The sequence below is a fragment of the Cervus elaphus genome, chromosome 23 (genome assembly GCF_910594005.1).
Source record: "Cervus elaphus chromosome 23, mCerEla1.1, whole genome shotgun sequence".
Lineage (NCBI taxonomy): Eukaryota > Metazoa > Chordata > Mammalia > Artiodactyla > Cervidae > Cervus > Cervus elaphus.
Genome location: NC_057837.1, coordinates 40,007,451 through 40,026,728, shown reverse-complemented (window position 1 = coordinate 40,026,728; position 19,278 = coordinate 40,007,451). Strand labels below are relative to the sequence as shown.

Here is a 19,278-nt window from a genome sequence, read left to right as displayed (position 1 = left end):
AAGCAAGGTTTTTATTTTCCTTCATTTTGTGTTTTTAGCACTACCTCATAAGTATTTTACTGAAGAATGCCACAGAGGAACCAAGTGAGTGTGCAAGGTAAATGTTACATGAAAGGTGAACGCGTTCAGAATTTTAAGATATGCAGTCACGTGCACTCAGTGTTAAAAAATACTGTCTTTTCACTTTACTTTTAGACTAAGAAGTGCAGTATGAATTATGTGGGGGGAATCATTTATTACTTTTTTTAAGAGGTGCCATTATTAAGTGAAAAGTGTAAAGTACAGAAGATTATGCCACCTGCTGTGTAATAAAAAGCAAGATTGTGAATATGTGGGTGTATTCCCTGATATTTTTAACATGGAAGAAAACGGAAAGATAAACCAAAGCTTATAAAAACAATGTATGTATAGGGTAGTGATTCTTACTCGGCAGTGGTTTTGTACCCCGGGAGACATTCAGCAACGTCATTCACCAACATCATTCACCATCTGCTTGCCGATGATGCTGAATTTATTTTCCTGGCTCCTCCTCCTCGCCCCTTACATATTCAGGTTTATATATGAAACTGCCTGCTTGAACTTCAACTTGGATGTCCCAACACATCTAAACTGAACACAACCATAACTAAAGCCTTGAGTCTGCTGTCTTCACCACAGCCTCACTGTCTCAGGCTTCATCTCACTATCATCTGCCCAGAAGCTTGGGAAAATCCTTGATTTCTCCTTTACCTGCTACATTCAAACCTTCAGCAAGTCTTGACAATACCATCTTTCCCTCTTTTCCTTTAGTATAGAAAGGCAAATTTTTGTCAAGCTAACTGTGGAATAGAAATGTGAATAATATGGTCAGTCTTTCTTCAATTCAGTTCAGTTGCTCAGTCGTGTCCTGCTCTTTGCAACCCAATGGACTACAGCACGCCAGGCTTCCCTGTCCATCACCAACTCCCAGAGCTTACTCAAACTCATGTCCATCGAGTTGGTAATGCCATCCAACCATCTCATATTCTATTGTCCCCTTCTCCTCCTGCCTTCAATCTTTCCCAGCCTCAGAGTCTCTTCCAATGAGTCAGTTCTTCACGTCAGGTGGCCAAAGTATTGGAGCCTTAGCTTCAACGTCAGTCTTTCCAATGAATATTCAGGACTGATTTCCTTTAGGATTGACTGGCTGGATCTCCTTGCAGTCCAAGGGACTCTCAAGAGTCTTCTCCAACACCACAGTTCAAAAGCATCAATTCTTCGGCTCTCAGCTTTCTTTATAGTCCAACTCTCACATCCGTACATGACCACTGGAAAAACCATAGTCTTGACTAGACAGACCTTTGTTGGCAAAGTAGTGTCTCTGCTTTTTAACATGCTGTCTAGGTCGGTCATAGCTTGTCTTCCAAGGAGCAAGCGTCTTTTAATTTCATGGCTAGAGTCACCATCTGCAGTGATTTTGGGGCCCCCCAAAATAAAGTCCCTCACTGTTGCCATTGTTTCCCCATCTATCTGCCATGAAGTGATGGGACTGGATGCTATGATCTTCATTTTCTGAATGTTGAGCTTTAAGCCAACTTTTTCACTCTCCTCTTTGACTTTCATCAAGAAGCTCTTTATTCTTCTTCGCTTTCTGCCATGAGGGTATTGTCATCTGCATATCTGAAGTTATTGATATTTCTCCCAGCAATCTTGATTCCAGCTTGTGCTTCATCCAGCCTGGCATTTCAATTGATCTACTCTGCATGTAAGTTAAATGAGCAGGATGATAATATACAGCCTTGACATACTCCTTTCCCCATTTGGAACCAGTCTGTTGTTCCATGTCTGGTTCTAATTGTTGCTTCCTGACCTGCATACAGATTTCTCAGGAGGCAGGTCAGGTGGTCTGGTATTCCCATCTCTTTCAGAATTTTCCACAGTTTGTTGTGATTCACACAGTCAAAGGTTTTGGTAGAGTCAATAAAGCAGAAGTAGATGTTTTGCTGTAACTCTCTTGCTTTTTCAATGATCTGACGCATGTTGACAATTTGATCTCTGGTTCCTCTGCCTTTTCTAAACCTAGCTTGAACATCTGGAAGTTCACGGTTCTTATACTGTTGAAGCCTGGCTTGGAGAATTTTGAGCATTGATTTGCTAGCATGTGAGATGAGTACAATTGTGCAGTAGTTTAAACATTCTTTGGCATTGCTTTTCTTTGGGTTTGAAATGAAAACTGACCTTTTCCAGTCCTGTGGCCACTGCTGAGTTTTCCAAATTTGCTGACATATTGAGTGAAGCACTTTCACAGCATCATCTTTTAGGATTTGAAATAGCTCAACTGGAATTCCATCACCTCCACTAGCTTTGTTCATAATGATTCTTCCTAAGACCTGCTTGACTTCGCATTCCAGGATGTCTGGTTCTAGGTGACTGATCATACCATCATGGTTATCTGGGTCATGAAGATCTTTTTTGTATCGTTCTTCTGTGTATTCTTGCCTCCTCTTCTTAATATCTTCTGCTTCTGTTAGGTCCATATCATTTCTGTCCTTCATTGTGCCCATCTTTGCATGAAAGATTTCCTTGGTATCTCTAATTTTCTTGAAGAGATCTCTAGTCTTTCCCATTTTATTGTTTTCCTCTATTTCTTTCTATTGATCCCTGAAGAAGGCTTTCTTATCTCTCCTTGCTATTCTCTGGAACTCTGCATTCAAATGGGTATATCTTTCCTTTTCTCCTTTGCCTTTTGCTTCTCTTCTTTTCTCAGCTATTTGTAAGGCCTCCTCAGACAACCATTTTGCCTTTTTGCATTTCTTTTTCTTGGGGATGGCCTTGATTACTGCCTCCTGTACAATGTCATGAACCTGCATCCATAGTTCTTCAGGCACTCTATCAGATCTAATCCCTTCAATCTATTTCTCACTTCCACTGTATAATCATAAGGGATTTGATTTAGGTCAAACCTGAATGGTCTAATGGTTTTCTCTACTTTCTTCAATTTAAGTCTGAATTTGGCAATAAGGAGTTCATGATCTAAGCCATAGTCTGCTCCCAGGCTTGTTTTTGCTGACTGTATAGAGCTTCTCCATCTTTGGCTGCAAAGAATATAATCAATCTGATTTTGGTGTTGGCCATCTGGTGATGTCCATGTGTAGAGTCTTCTCGTGTTGTTGGAAAAGGGTGTTTGCTATGATCAGTGCGTTCTCTTGGCAAAACTGTTAGCCTTTGCCCTGCTTCATTTTGTACTCCAAGGCCAAATTTGCCTGTTACTTCAGGTGTTTTCTTGACTTACTACTTTTGCATTGTAGTCCCCTATAATGAAAAGGACATCTTTTTGGGGTGTTAGTTCTAGAAGATCTTGTAGGTCTTCGTAGAACTATTCAACTTCAGCCTCTTCAGCATTACTGGTCGGGGCATAGACTTGGATCACTGTGATGTTGAATGGTTTACCTTGGAAATGGACAGAAATCATTCTGTTATTTTTGAGATTGCATCCAAGTACTGCATTCCGGACTATTTTGTTGACTATTATGGCTACTCCATTTCTTCTAAGGGAATCTTGCCCACAGTAGTAGATATAATGGTCATCTGAGTTAAATTCACCCATTCCAGCCCATTTTAGTTCACTGATTCCTAAAATGTCGATTTTCACTCTTGCCGTCTCCAGTCTTTCTTAGTTGTGTGTGAAAGGAGTTAGGCAGTGAAATTAAAGCCATATAAGTGTAGAGAAGGAAGCAGACTAAAATATGAGCAAGATTTCAAATAAACAGAGGAGAATTAAGAGAGAATATAGTTGTAATTGTGGGTGATAATAATTCAGAAAAGTTAAGAAAAATAGTAAGGAGTTTCATTATATAAATTGGAGTGGGATGAAATGGCATGACAGCAAACAGCATTAAGAGAGTGTATAGGAATACAGATTGTGAGTAAGATGATACTGCCATTAGCTTAAAAAAAGTCTTAGTAGACAAAACTTCACAATCACAAAGGACATCCTCAGGATACAGAGAACATGAGGAGTCACTGTGAGTGTAAAAGAATAGGAAGATGCTAAATGAGGATGTTAAATGATGAATCTCAAAGCAAGAAAAGATCAGAAAGGGCTGTTAAAAATGAGTGTGGCTTAGAACTCAAGGCAGGTGAGAGTCGCTTAGGTTATAAAACCATTTTACGGGTCAGTGTGTTCTCCATGGTGCAAGGCTAATAGTTACAGAGAAATTCAGGTGTTCCTAGAAATGAGAGATCTCTGCTCTTAGCAAATTACATTTAACAAGTAGGTTAATGGGTCATAAAAAAAAAAAAAGAATACACACACATATATAGGTACACACATGCATGAAAGGAAGAACAGCTCTTAAAATGGTCAAAACATGCTGTGGGGCATAATTCCAAGTTGTACAGATTGTAGGAAGTTGAACAATCAGAGTCTAAGTTAGGCTGAGGGAAGATAAAGAGGCTTGGGGTAGAATGTAGAATACCTGGGGAAGCTTGCAAAGTGAGATGCAAAGTACAGTTTCTGGACTGAGAACAGGTGTAGGAATTAGGCAAGAGGAGAAAGAGATGTGGACAGTTCTAGATAGTTTGGAGAGTGTGGAGCTCCTGTCTAATGCTGGCACCTGAGAAACAAGAAAGGCCCAGCACACACCTTGTAACCAGTGGAAAAGCACAGCTTTTACCCAGTGGTAGAAGGTGACATGTTTGTCAAAGGGTATTTTAATTCATTTGATCTGAAGCACTTAGTCCATTCTGATCAGAAGAGGTGAGAAGCTAGTGAAGTGCAGTGGTTTTAAAACCTCAAAATAGATGGATTTTAATTGCTGAATTATTTTGAGCACAAAGGAGCACTCAGTATGCAGGGCCAGGCACTGTGTCCGATTTGATTGGCACTGGGTGTGGCCTCTTACTACAGAGAGCAGCACACACACATTACAGCAAGCTTCTGGTTCCAAGTAGAGGTTTGGAGCCCCTTTTTGTTCAGAAAGTGAGCAGGTTGGGGAGGGGGGTGGTTGGCGCAAGCATTTTAATTTCATATATGTGCCTTCAGGAAACATTAAGGGGAATATGACTTTTTGATCATTGTAAAAGATAGTAGGGCTTTCAATTCCAAAGAGAATTATTGCCCAGTCTTGTTTATAATTGAGAACGGTAATTTTTGAAGGACTATGCAACTTAAAGAATATAGTGTCTTAACACATTGTTTAAAAGAAGTAACAGTGAAACTTAACTTTGAAAGTTGTGCTCAGGTATTCTTTACGATGAAATACAGGATTTGTCTCCTGTTTGTGGTAGTTGTTGTGTATTTTATTGTATGGACAGCAATTATAAACTCAATTTCCAATAGTTTTCGAAGATCCATGTTTTTGATTCTTCCTCAAAAATATCCTGAAACAATAAAATGTGATACAAAAATTAGTTTCAGCAAAAATAAGTGATACATGTGCTGTGACAATTCACAGAAAATACGCCATGTCTTTCATTAAGTATTTAATCACTAACTAGAAAACCAGTCTGTTGAGGGTACCTTATCTTTTTTCTCAAGAAGACCTTTTGTTAATGTAGCTACAACTTTTGTGACTTTGTAAACAAGGCTTAAAATATCTTGTCATTGACAAATACCAAGAAAATGCATCTCTTCACAAGGGTTTTCTTCCTTTTCTGTCTTTTCCAAAAGGTGCATTGCCATCTGCTCCCTCGGGATCTGGATCTGTGAGGAGCTGGCCCAGGGCACGAGCCACCCTCAGCTGCAAGAGGCCGTCAACGTCATTGGTGTCACTTTGAAGGTACTGCCAGTTCATCGTGTGTATTTGATGTCGAGTGTCTCAGATAGTCAACCTATTGTAGGTTGAATTAGCACCATCCCTATTGCCCCCTATGTTACAGAGGGTTTTGATGCAAAAATTCTTTCTCTGAAAGCCACGTGGAATGTTCTCTGAGGGTCCTGGACAGGGCTGCTTCCCCCGGGGTGGTGCCTTCTGGCCATCCACCGCCTGAGCTTCGGGGCAACTGGCACAGGGCCGGCACCCGTGACCAGTGCTGAAGAGAGGGTCAAGGATGTATTTCATCCCCACGTCCCGCCACCCTCCGCCTGCTGGCGACACCATCCCCCTCGAAGGCCCCCGTAGCCTTAGTGCCTGGCATCCTGGGCCCGCCGCCTGGAAGGAAACTGTCCCGCTTGTCCCTGCTCAGCTCAGCAGACCACCCCCTGGAGGCTTCTCTCTGCTGTCCGCCCCCCGTCTCTCACACCTCTCTGCCCTCTTAGCTCGTTTTGTCTGCTGTGTCCCTTACTTCGCCATTGTCACCTTGTCTGTCTCTGGCTGAGATGACACAGTCACGCCTGCCTCGTGTTTCTACCGTGTGACTTGCCCAGTGGGAGGCAATAGGACTGCCCTTGGCCCCACTCTCCCCACATTCCATTGTGCCCCCAGACCCCCACCTTGGGGCTGTGCATGGCATTCGGAATATGATGGAGAACAAGATGCAGGAAGATAAACACACAGAAGAACTAGCAAACACACAGAAAGGATTGGCTCTTAGCCCTTAAGGCCGTATAGAAGTTCCAGCGGGGGAGGAAGAGGAGACAGAAGAGCTGGAGGAGGTGGGCTTGGCGGCCTCGTGGAGAGATGACATCTCTGGCTGTGACCTGCAGGACATGGCAGCACCTGCCAAATGCAGACCTGGGGGCTGAGTGTCCTGGACAGAGCAAGGAGCAGGTGCAAAGGCCCTGGGGCAGAAATAAGCCAGAGTATCTGAGGAGTGGACAGAGGCCGTGAGGGTCAGGTGGCGGGAGGCCTGGGTGGCCAGAGGAAGCCATGGAGCCCCTTGGGGCCTGGTGCTCTCTACCAGGTTTCCTTCTGCCTGGCAGGAGAGGGCAGTCAGTACCTGTTGTGCAGAAGCTGAGCTGATCACCTTCCCCTTCTCATCCTGTGCTTCGTCACTGACGTGCTTGACTTTTCTGGTTATTTCTGTGGCCCTCTGCTCAGCTGATATCTGCATTGTGCAGCCGGGCGCTCCTGGCGTGGAAGTAGCTGAGAGGCAAATCCAAAGGTCTGCCTGGACAGGGCACAGATTTGGTGACGAACCTTTCTGCTGTGGCTCATGGGGTCTGACTACAATGCGGCCCAAGTCTGACCAGGGAGGGAGCAGTAGGGGTCCTCGTACCTCCCATGCACCCCCAGTCAGTCCATGGGCCCTGCGGGCATTGCCCCTTCACTCTGCCATCTCCTGAGAGACTGAGATATCCAGAGAACTGTGGACACCTGCCAGACACAGAAAACAGACTCAATAATTGAATTTGCCATAACTTTGAATCACGTCCTCCTAGTTCCACATTTTTCACATTTCTTAGAATGCTATCTGTGCAGGTTAAGTTTAATTTTATAAGATGGAAAGTCTTTTGATCAATCCTTGTTTCTCCAAGTGTAAAATGAAGATAACATCCACCTTACGGAGTTGTTAATGAAGAGTTATCAAGGTGAAAATGAGAAAAATTCTTGTAAGAGGTTCAGCACACCGGGGCTACTCAATAACGTACTACATTTCAATTTCCTCCAGTCGTCAAAACTATCGTTCGTGTGATCTGGATAAGACAGTTGAATTTATGGTTTTAATTTCCAAATGATTAAACATTTCTGCAGAACATTATGTAGATTAACACAACTTGTGTAGACAGAAGGCAGTTAACAGGGTGGTGACCATGTACAAACTGGTGATAAGATACACTTTTCAGATATTTCATGCAGAACAAGGACGTGGGTCCCCAGAGGGAACTGAAAAGAGATCCTTATTGTGTCCTTCTTTAGGAATACCATACATGTGAAGTGAGGTTATTTAGTGTAGGTTTTTTTTTTCCTTTTCTAGTTTCCTAACAAAATCGTGGCCCAGGTAGCCTGTGACGTGCTTCAGCTGCTAGTCTCCTACTGGGAAAAGCTTCAGATGTTTGAAACCTCCCTGCCTCGGAAAATTGCAGAAGTAAGTCTTTTTTTCCGCCATAATGCTCAAACATCAGTGTTTCCTCTTTTTATTACATTTGATATTTAATGAATTCTAGATACTCCGATAATTGTTGGAGCACCGACTGTTAAACTGCCATGTGAGTCGCCCATTTTCAGAGTAAATTACGCTGGCCCTTCTCAGCTGCGATTTCAGGCACCGAGTAAGAAGCCACCAGTGTTCCAGGGCAGGCTCACACTTGGGGAGTTTGAAAGGCAGACACGACCACAACAAAGAGACCTTTTGTCGACTGGGCTTCATTCATCCAGAGTAATTTGGATGGTGCCAACAAGGAGTAGGCAGCTGGTCGTGATGCCCTGTGTGCGGGGGCTGGGGGAGGGGGGCTTTCCCAGAGCGAAGGCCTGGGCTGTGCGTTCTGCCACCAGCATGATTGCCCAGCTGTAATGAGCTTACCACTGTCGTACCCTTGGGGTGGAGTGGGGGGAGTGGGTCATTGGTGGAGGAGAGGGGCAGAAGGAACAGGAAGAATGCCGTCAACGATGACATCCTGGCGGTCAGTGGCATGAGAAGATGCTATCTTGCAGGAAGTAGGTACCCTCACCCTGCAGGAGCTGGGGCCAAGGCTCGTCCCTTCTTTAAACAAGCCCTGGTTCCATACACACCCAGTGGAGAGAGAGGAAGTAAGGTGATTCACTTTTTCTCAACCCTGAACAAATGTCACCCATGAGGTCACTTTGTTCTCTCAGATACCTCAGAAATCACAGGTGATCTTCGACCTCAGGGGACCCAGAGTGAAACAGAGCTTTGGATTTTAGGAATGTGAGATGCTGCTGTATGTAAAGTTGGGCTTTAGAACAACTGTGTAATTTATCACCTAAACGGGGGATGCCTTTGAGAATGAAATAGATGCTGCTACCGTGGTTCAGCTGATAAAGAATCTGCCTGCAAGGCGAAAGACCTGGGTTCGATTCCTGGGTTGGAAAGATCCCCTGGAGAAGGGAAAGGCTACCCACTCCAGTATTCTGGCCTGGAGAATCCCATAGACTATACAGTCCATGGGATCACAAAGAGTTGGACACAGCTGAGCGACTTTCACTCACTCACCCCGGCACCGTAGGTCGTTGGAGACCTGGGGTGTGTTATAAGAAAAGTAATTGGGTGCATGTTCATAATTACCTTTGGAAGTATTTATCGCTTTCATCGTGAGAAGGGTGGAGGCTGATGCTGGAAATGGTGTGACCACAGACAGAACCACTCCTTCCTCTGGACCCCGATCTCCCCGCCCGCAGAAGGGAGACAATCTCGGCCATCACCCTCTCCGGTCTTCAGGCCATGCCTGAAGTCACTGAGGTGACTCAGCCTGTGTCACCTTCCTCCAGGAGCTGGCCCCCTGGATGGGTGTGGTGGCAAGGCCATCCCGGACCTCTTACCTGGTGGCTCCCAGGACCATACCGTGGTCTGTCTAATTGGGAATTTGGCTTCTTTGCAGATCCTCGTGGCCACAATCGCTTTTCTGTTACCAAGTGCCGAGTACTCCTCGGTGGAGACAGACAAGAAGGTAAGTGGCCCATCCGCTAGGTTCTCCCCAGAATCTGTTTTTTTAAAGACATGACTCAGGTGGCAGATGCTGTCACACGCAGGGCTTTATAACCGGCCCTGGCCTCTCTCCGTGAAAGCCTCCTTCACTCCTGTGTCCCTGAAGAATGGCCATGGTGCTGGAAGGTCTGTTTCCTGTAACAACACACAGTGATGGAGGCTGTGAGGCTACAGAGAGGCTCTGGTCTGCTTCCTCCTCCAGTTCCTCGTGTCCCTGTTGCTCTGCCTCCTGGACTGGTGCATGGCGCTGCCGGCGGGCACCCTCCTCCACCCCGTGTCCACGGCGGCCCTGGACGAGCAGCCCCCGGCCCGGGCCCCCTTGCTGGATTACATCTACAGGGTGAGTCCCCCCGCCACCCTGGGCCTCGGGGTACAGGGTGCGGACTGGAGCCTCAGACGGTCCTCCAAACAGGTCGCTGTTGTTCAGTTGCTCAGTCGTGTCTAACTCTTTGTGACCCCACGGACTGCAGCATGCCAGGCTTCCCTGTCCTTCACCAACTTCTGGAGTTTGCTCAAACACATGTTCATCGAGTTGGTGATGCCATCCTACCATCTCATCCTCTGTTGTCCGCTTCTCTTCCTGCCTTCAATCTTTCCTGGCATCAGGGTCTTTTCTAATGAGTCAGCTCTTCTTAGGCATTCCTGTATTTATTTGTACCCTTTGGACAAGGATTTATGGGGGTTCAACATTTTAAAAGAAATGAAGGACTTGAGGAGTGTCCACAGAACAATTATAATTATAGAGAAGCCGTGATTACCTAGGCTTCCCTGGTGGCTCAGATGGTAAAGAATCCGCCTGCAGTGCGGGAGACCTGGATTCAATCCCTGGGTTGGGAAGATCCCCTGGAGTAGGGTATGGCTACTCGGTCCAGTATTCTTGCCTGGAGAGTCCCATGGACAGAGGAGCCTGGCAGGCTACAGTCCATAGGGTCGCAGAGAGTCAGACATGACTGAAACGTCTTAGCAGACAGGCAGTAGTTACCCCAGGCATGATGCAGGCGTTTTACCTGTGAGCGTTAAACAACTGCAGTTTGCCAGACTCCCCCAGTGTTTATGGAACATGGTCCATACCTGCTTTGTTTTGAAAAGAATCTTTATTGTAGGAATATCTACAGCCTTAGTTGGCCAAAATCTCTTTATCAGAGGAAGAAAAAGTACAAGGATCCCAATCTTCTCTTTGCTTTCAAAGATCTTCAGAAATAAATTAAGACAATACAGTATATTATATCAAATTAATCAGCATCATCATTTTTATAACACCTAAGACATTGGAATTTCACCTCCTACCACTGACTAAGTGTGTGTTTACTCTGGACCCTTAGTACTATCCTTCCAAACAGGCCTTAACAGCTCTCCCTGTGGAAGCCTTATCTATCCATCTGTCTATTGTATTCATCCGTCTATTACTTGTGTGTCCATTGAATAGGGCTCCCCAGGTGGTGCTAATGGTAAAGAACTTGCCTGCCAATGCAGGGGACCTAAGAGACACAGGTTCAATCCCTGGGTCAGGAAGATCCCCTGGAGGAGGGTATGGCAACCCACTCCAGTATTCTTTGCCTGGAGAATCCCATAGACAGAGGAGCCTGGCCTGTCGCAGTCCATGGGGTCACAAAGAGTCGGACACAACTGAAATGACTTAGCACACATGCACACAAATCATTGAACAATTACTGCAAGGCAGGGGCAATTTCTTTGCTTATTTTTGTAGTAATAAAACTTTAAAATAATTAAAAAAAAAATTTCTAGGCATTTCCCTGGCAGTCCAGTGGTTAAGACTTTGCCTCTCAATGTAGGGGATGCAGGTTCAATCCCTGTTCTGGGGAGCTAAGATGCCTTCTGCCTTAGGGGCCAAAAAACCAAACAAATCCATAAAACAGAAACAATATAACAAATTCAATAAAGACATCTTTTTTTTAAATGGCCCACATCAAAAGATGAAAAAGATTTCTTAAGTCATTAACGGATTGCTTTGTTGCCTTATTTTTTTTTCCATTTATTTTTATTAGTTGGAGGCTAATTACTTTACAATATTGCAGTGGTTTTTGCCATACATTGACATGAATCAGCCATGGATTTACATGTATTCCCCATTCCGATCCCCCCTCTCACCTCTCTCTTCACCTGATCCCTCTGGTTGCCTTATTTTAAAATGCATTCAGTTAAAACCGAAAAAGCCACTTAACCATGGTTGAAGTTCTACTAAAAAAGTACTTTTTCCTTTTAAATGGTTTCTTGAACGGTCAAAGATTTTAGTAACTATGTTCAGATGAAGCAGATATTTCTGACATCACTGTGACTTATAAACCTAGACGAGGCTTGGCTTAAGCCACTAAAGTAGCTGCAATCACTTAAATTCATGTCTAGCATTCCTTTTCTTAAAACGTCTCTCTTAAAATTGCTTCACCAACATAAAAATCACTTTATAGTTAACGTGATACATAAATCTACTGTATGATCCTTTATTTATTTATTTTTTTAAGGAAACTTTTTCCACTAAAGTATCCTATGCGTCCAAAAAAAACTGCATCCATCAATCCTAAGTGAATTTTGGAGTTTCACCAAGTGGACACGCCTGTGAAAGGGGCTCCCAGCTCTAGAAACGGCACATCCTGGCATTCCAGGAGCCCCCGTGTGTGTAGCCCCCACACAGACCCCGGGGGTGACCACTGTCTTGTCACAGCAGACACTTGTTTTTGGCTGTTGGACTTTATACTGTACAGAATCATCCAGTGCGTCCTCTGGTTCGCATACGTATGCCTCTCTGTTGGACGTACACCTGGCGGTGGAGTTGCTGGAACACGTGTGTTGTGCATTAGAAGTGAACACACAGTAATCTTCCAGGGTGACTATGCTGATAACTGCAGCTGCTCCGCACCCTGGCTGACACTCTGTCTCTTCTAGGGAGGCAGTGGTGTCCTGTTGTGGTTTTATTAATCATTTATATTTCTTACATTTATGGCATTTGACTAATAGAAATTAGCTCTTTCGATGACAGAAGCTCAATGAGGGAGCTACCCTCATTTTCCTGTACTGCTCTTTCGCTAGGAAGAGGGCATATTTGGGTGGCTGTCCCCTGCTGTTCTTGGTCCTTTGTAAGCAGGGACGAAAGTTGCATTTATCGCCAGCCTCCTCCAGTCCCCAGGAGGCAGCACAATTGGAAGGAACTAAATCGAGACACATCCAGCCCGACCTCAGAGCTCGTCATCTAAATGCAGTCTTTCCTTAGTTTTTAAAAGCATCACCTTCATCTTCTTAAAACTCAGTTTTTTACATTTATGATCAGAAAAGAAGCTTTAGTACAGTGATTAGCTCACCTACACACATTGACATCCTGAAGACGGTTGTGGGCACAGCGTCAGCTTCGGTCAATGGCAGTTTGTAAACAACCAGTGAGCTTTCAGGAAACTCGTCTTGAGAAAGTAAGGATACTTTTAGAATTTATGTTAGATTTACTTCGTCAGTTATACCTTTTAAAAAGCGTATCAGATTGGCCCTTCCAAGTCCTAGTGCCATGAGTTACACGAATTCAAATCCAGGAACGTTTATGCACTAGGTCAGCGGTTTCTGCTGATGGTTTTCATTCTGATTGCCTCTGTGGGTGGTGGAGCACCCGTGGCCCATCGTGTGGCTCGTTGTCACCTCTCCGGTGCCTCCATGGACGGGAGCAGCGCCAGGCGTGTGCAACCACATAGAGTGCCAAAAAGCACGCTTGCTGACTTTTGCTTTCCTTTTGCCATCGATACAACAGGAGCGAGATAAGCATGTTCAGAGCAGGAAGGTGTTTTAGGATGGAAAGGATTTGATGCTCTCAGGAATTATCAAGCAGGAATCCTGCCTCCCAGGGGCTGCTGTCATTTGACAGCCCATCAGGAGGCAGGCGGTGGGTGGCATTCCCGGCACACGCTCCCTCCTGTGCACGCAGGTTCTACACTGCTGCGTCTGTGGCTCAAGCACGTACAACCAGCAGAGCCGCTACACCTTGACCCTGGCGGACCTGTCATCCCCGGATTACGACCCCTTCCTGCCGCTGGCGAACGTGAAGAATTCTGAGCCGGTCCAATTTCATTCATCAGCAGAGCTGGGCAACCTGCTTACTGTTGAAGAGGGTAAGGCTCTTCAGGCTATTCATTGCTGTGGGCAGCAGAAGGGAAAATGGTAGCCGTTTGTGAGTACTCGCTGTGTTATTTTCTAAGAAGCTAGTGGTTGCAATCTGGGTTTCTGCAGTGCTCTGTGATATCAAGTCCTTCGTCCTTTGTTTCTTCTTTCTCTGTCCTCCCCTTTCTTCTCCCATCTGAGTTGAGTTTTATAGGCTTGAGGACCTGTGGGAGGCACAAATCCCCACAATCCCCACACACAGTCCACTTTCTGTCCCCAAGGAGTTTTTCATCTCATGGGGAGATAGGATTCAGGCAGAAGGACTCACTGTGTGTGGCCTGGGAGTCCTATAGGGGTTTCCCATGGAGAAGTGCCTAAGTCAGACTTGGGAGGAAGGAGCAGCCTTTGTGAGGAACTGGTAGAGAGGGACCAGCTGGGCGTCACCAAGAGCAATGGAGACAGGACGGTTCTGCTCCCAGCAGAGGGCCTGTCGTAGACGTGGGTGAGGTCAGGACGTAGGCTGTGCATGTCCTCCTCCATCACGCTTCTCCCCAAAATGATGGGAACCCATCTCTACACTTGGGATATAGTCAGAATGTGGGGGTGTCATCTGTATGTGTGATAATATTGCGTAGAATCGCATACACACACACACACAAACACATACACACACACACGCAATTGAGTGCCTGTGAAACTAGTGAACTCTGAACAGTGATGCACAGTCTTGGTGATGACCATACTGATATTGTCCTGTTGCCGCTCAAGATGTTTACCATTTGGGTGAAGGATGTTTGAAATTTCTCTGTGTTATTTCTTACAAGTGATGGTGAATCTTCAGTTGTCTCAAAAAGTAAAAGTTAAAAAAAATGTGGATATAGAGCATTAGATCATCCATGATAATTTTATGGACCTTGCAAGTTAAAAACCTAGGGCTGAGAATGAACCTTGAAGGTAAAAACATCCTCCAAGAAAAAAGAGTGAGGGCAGAGTGAGGGAAATGGACAAAGATCCATTCAGTGTCATTAATTCATTATTTATAACCAAACTGTTTCTAGCCAGATAATGTTTCTGATAAGCAATGTTATATTTTTGTCTATCATTTTAAAATGATTCTTTCATAGACCATTACCCACATTTGATGTAATGACTACTTTCAGAGTTACAAGTGAGAGATCCAGCCACCTATAGCCGAAGTGGCTGTTGGCTCAGCTTGAAGAGGAGCCATCAGTAGTACAACCCCTGCTCACTCTTCTCATCTTTAATACCTAATTGCTTAAAAAGAAGAGAAGGGAGGAGCTTTAAAAAAAGAAAGAAAGAAAGTTAAAGGACAATCTAAAATTAGTGCTTTTATATTTCCTCTCTAAATTTAGAAAAATGAAACAAATATATGGAATATGATTTTGCATAGCCTGCAGAAGTCACAAGCTTGTTTCTTCATTAATGGGGTCTAGATTTCCTCTTGATTTTTCAGGGCAGCCCTGATGCGGGTGAAGTCTGCCAGGGAGAAACAGTTTTTATTCCACAAATATTCTCTTTCCTTACTTTTTGGTACCAAAGATATTTGGGGTGTGTCATTGTTTATGAGGAGTAATGTGACTCCAGGTTAATTTCCCCTTGCAGAATTCAAGCATGTTCATTAAATTACAGATCCGTATTTATCTCAGATTATAAGTACGACCTATGTAAGTAAAAGTAGAGAGGGTTGCTTTTCCAGTTGTTTTCTGCTGTGGGCCTGATTCCAGTCGGACCTTTCTTGTTAGTGTCGAAGCCTGTGCTTCATCATCATGCAGTGTCTTACGTTATGGACTCCTGAGCCCCCAGCTGGCCGCAGCTCTGCTATAGAAGCATTAACATTTCTGATGGGGTGTGTATCCCATCATTTGGGATGATAAGCATGAATAAAAAGCATCTGTAACTTTTGCAAAAGTTAATATGTACACAAAAGCAGAGGCATTCATCACTGTTATTCTAAGGGAATGAGTCAAGGTGTTTTAAATTTCTCAGCTGTATGGAAATTGTCCACACATCAGAGGGTCTGGAAGAAACATTTCATCTTCAGAGACACATGCAGATGACCTTCTCTGCTTCTAAGAAACCTGGGGTTTTAAATGAAATTTTATTTTGCATGGTTGAATACAGGTGATTTCTTGTCTACCCCCCCAAAAATTAAGAAGTTCAAAAGAGGTTAGGACGATCTCAGTCATCATGCACAATTTCCTAGATGCTAGGATTTGATTGTTTCTAGGATTTTTACTTCATAGAATTGATGTTTTATAAATAAGTCAATTAGATTTCTAATGTCTAAGGGGGAGGATGTTTAGCACATGAAAGCATATTTGTACTTAGTGATAACTTTTAATATTTGGTTTTTCATGTCGTGAATTTAAAAACCAAGTATTTCTTAAGTATTTATTAAGCCTTTAAGCCCAAATTAGAAAATTTAGTTTATTTAAATATCTAGTGATTTTTTTTTAATTAAAAGTTTTCATTTTGGCCTGTTCTTCGATTGACACACAGTTCTTTTGTAAACGTGGTGGATTAAGATTTCTGTAACTGCTTTGAGGCCTCAGTAATCGTTTCAGCCCTTACTTGTGAATTTTGCCTGTTTCCCCATCATATCGCAAGCATTTCACACAGCCCCCTTGATTGCTATTGTCAAAGTCCTTCTATACATCTGAAGTCTTAAACATTTTATAAATTAGTTGCTCCTGGGCATTTAATCAACTACAAATTCAGTGAAAGCTTTCTAACTAATTCCATGAATTATTAATATATCAGATTCTGTTAAATATTTAAAATGCCCTAACAACAAAACATAAATAGTCACAATAATCCTAAAGCAAATTGCTTCAAATATATGTAAGCCATCCTGGGCTTGATTCATCCCCTTATCGGTGTCTCCCTTTACCCAACAAAGGGAGCAAGGCCACCTCCCCAGCCCTGGTCCCCAGCCCTCCAAGCCGCCCTGCTCTCCAAGGGCAGATGTCTACCTCCCTGAGCTCTTAGACCCGTCAGTGCTAAAGGATCTGTCTCTGGTTTATAGCTGTACCTGCACATTTTTAAATGTCCCTTTCGGAATGAGACCTTCCTATAAATTGGTTCTTTTAGCCATCTATTTAAATTGTGCTTGTAAATTCAAACAGAATGAATGTCCAAAGAAGAAAACAGGTGGAAAAAAGAAAAAAATCCCCAGACTTAAAAAAAAAAAGCTTCCTCCTTGCTGGGGACAGGTCGCGGTCCGGTGGTGGCCCCTTCTCACCCTCCTTCTCTGCTGTGACCCCATGTCCCTATCTCGCTGTCAGCAGAGAGGAGGAGAAGGAGCCTGGGGCTGATCCCGCTGACCGCGCGCATGGTGATGGCGCATCTGGTCAACCACCTGGGCCACTTCCCGCTCTGCGGGGGCCCCGCTGTGCTGCACAGCCTGGTGGGCGAGCACCACGACAACGCGCACGCCGACGCCGCCGAGCTCTCCCCAGACGTGTTCAGGAGCCCCAGCCTGCAGCTGTTTGTGTTCAACGACAGCACCCTCATCTCCTACCTGCAGACGCCCGCAACCAGTCCTGCCAGCGGGTCACCTGCGGGCGCCCCCTCGGATGTGAGGGTGATCGTGAGGGACATCTCAGGGAAGTACTCGTGGGACGGGAAGGTGCTCTATGGACCTCTGGAAGGCCGCTTAGCCCCCAAGGGCAGAAGCCCCTCATTCCTCATCTCGGGCTGGCATCCCCCAACCCCTGGACCTCAGAGGGCTCCTTCTCAGACTGAGGAGGGAGAGGATGTCCTCGACAAATTACTTGAAAACCTTGGCCACACGAGTCCTGAATGCCTTTTGCCATCCCAGCTCCGTCTGAATGAGCCTTCCCCACCCCCTTGTGGCATGAACTGGGACCAGGAGAAGGAGATCACCAAGGTCCTGCTGCGCCAGAGCACACAGGAAGACGAATACGTCCAGAGGTGCGACTCAGATGTGGCCATGAGGGTCGCCAGCCAGGAGCCGCCGTCCCCGGTGGAGCCCCGAGGAGCCTTCTACTTCTGTAGGCTGCTGCTCGATGACTTGGGAATGAATTCTTGGGACAGAAGGTAACAACCCTCCCTAGACCTTCAGTTGTGGTTTTGTGTGTGTGCGACTGTTGTTCTCAGTTTGGGGTTTGGGAAAAAGAGAACAGAATTAGAGAATCTCCGAAATGGAGATTTTTCTCTATTTCAGCGTTAATAGCTGGAGGAGGGCATGCCTACCCACTCCAGTATTCTCGCCTGGAGAATCCCATGGACAGAAGAGCCTGGTGGGTTACAGGCCATAGGGTCACGAAGAGTCAGATATGACTGAAGCAACTTAGCACACACAGGCAGCTTATTTTCTGCTCCTAAAAGTGAAAGTCACTCAGTCATGTCTGACGCTTTGCGACCCCATCAACTATACAGTCCATGGAATTCTCCAGGCCAGAATACTGCAGTGGGTAGCCTATCCTTTCTCCAGCAGATATTCCCAACCCAGGAATCGAACCAGGGTCTCCTGCATTGCAGGCATATTCTTTACCAGCTGAGCTACCAGGGAAGACCCTAAATGAAAACTAAAAACAAAACTAACTGTGCTCTACTGATGCACAGATTGAATTCCAAACATCTGTTATGTATTTTAAGGGGTATCAAGCATTTACTCTGGGTGTGTGTTTTAATTACTACTCTGCCCATTGTTGCTTCTGCCTTCATGAAAGAGGCCAGTGGACTACAGAGACGAATAAGCCACAATTTCTCCCTAGCTCTGGTGAGGGAGGAAGACTTGCTATGACTCTGATAAAAGACAGTGTGACTCAGGATCTCAGGAAGGACAGCCAATCCATCGGGAAGTGAGGAACAGTGGAGGAGACTGCGGATGGGGTGGGTTTGAGCTGCAGAGGTGAGAAAAGAGTCTCATGACAGAGGTGACAGTGATAATAACAGGATAGGCACACACGTCAGTCACACACTCAGTGACCACAGCCAGCCAGTGTCCCCAGACAGTCTCGGGAGGCAAGTGCAATTGTGATGCCTTTGAACATCTTCAGAATGAAGTTCCTTCTCTAGGCTTCTGCTGCAAATCTTTGGTGAATGGAGTGGTTGCGGAGAGGTGGATGGATGGATGGATGAATGAATGAATAGGTAGGTTTGTACACTGACTGATTGGAAAGGGCAAAATTGATCTGTGATTACACGACTTTTCTCTTATCCCTTTTTCTTTATAGGAAGAACTTCCATCTGTTGAAGAAAAATTCAAAATTATTGAGAGAGCTAAAAAATCTGGACTCCCGACAGTGGTAGGTGAAAGTGTATCAAACCTCCTTGTTCCTGTCTGTCTTTGTGTGTGCTGGCGGGGAGGGGTGCCAGATAAGGTGGCAGGAGTGCCACCCCTGCAGGGACCTGGTGGTTTATACCTTTGGTAGTTTTATCCTGAGGAGTAAACTTTCATGTTTGCTACATGAAGAAGAAGTCCTCTAATCTCTGCCTTTGATTAAGAACCTTTCAGCCAGTGGACGCTGGTTCTCATCATGTTTCTGCAGAGCCTCTGGTTCCGCTGAGGGGCAGACGCCAGTCCACATCATTCAGCAGTGTGGTGTGGATCCTATGGACTAGGTTAAGACCCGGGTGCTATAATCAGGGGCTCCCTGACCCTGAGCCTCATTCTCTAAAGCAGGTCAGATC

The 19,278-nt window shown here is 45.0% G+C and overlaps 1 protein-coding gene across 5 annotated transcripts in view; it reads left to right on the top strand.

The window, feature by feature from the left end:
- Positions 1-19,278, top strand: part of RALGAPA2 (Ral GTPase activating protein catalytic subunit alpha 2) — a 271,302-nt gene that overhangs the window by 152,244 nt on the left and 99,780 nt on the right. For 3 of the 5 annotated variants that reach the window (XM_043882987.1, XM_043882989.1, XM_043882991.1), the window contains 8 exons: positions 39-97; positions 5,630-5,738; positions 7,816-7,926; positions 9,398-9,466; positions 9,707-9,844; positions 13,427-13,610; positions 16,905-17,679; positions 18,822-18,893. In XM_043882987.1, coding sequence (XP_043738922.1) covers positions 39-97; positions 5,630-5,738; positions 7,816-7,926; positions 9,398-9,466; positions 9,707-9,844; positions 13,427-13,610; positions 16,905-17,679; positions 18,822-18,893 — 1,517 coding nt within the window. The remainder of the gene's footprint in view (positions 1-38; positions 98-5,629; positions 5,739-7,815; positions 7,927-9,397; positions 9,467-9,706; positions 9,845-13,426; positions 13,611-16,904; positions 17,680-18,821; positions 18,894-19,278) is intronic. The other 2 variants (XM_043882990.1, XM_043882988.1) reach the window with 1 other exon arrangement.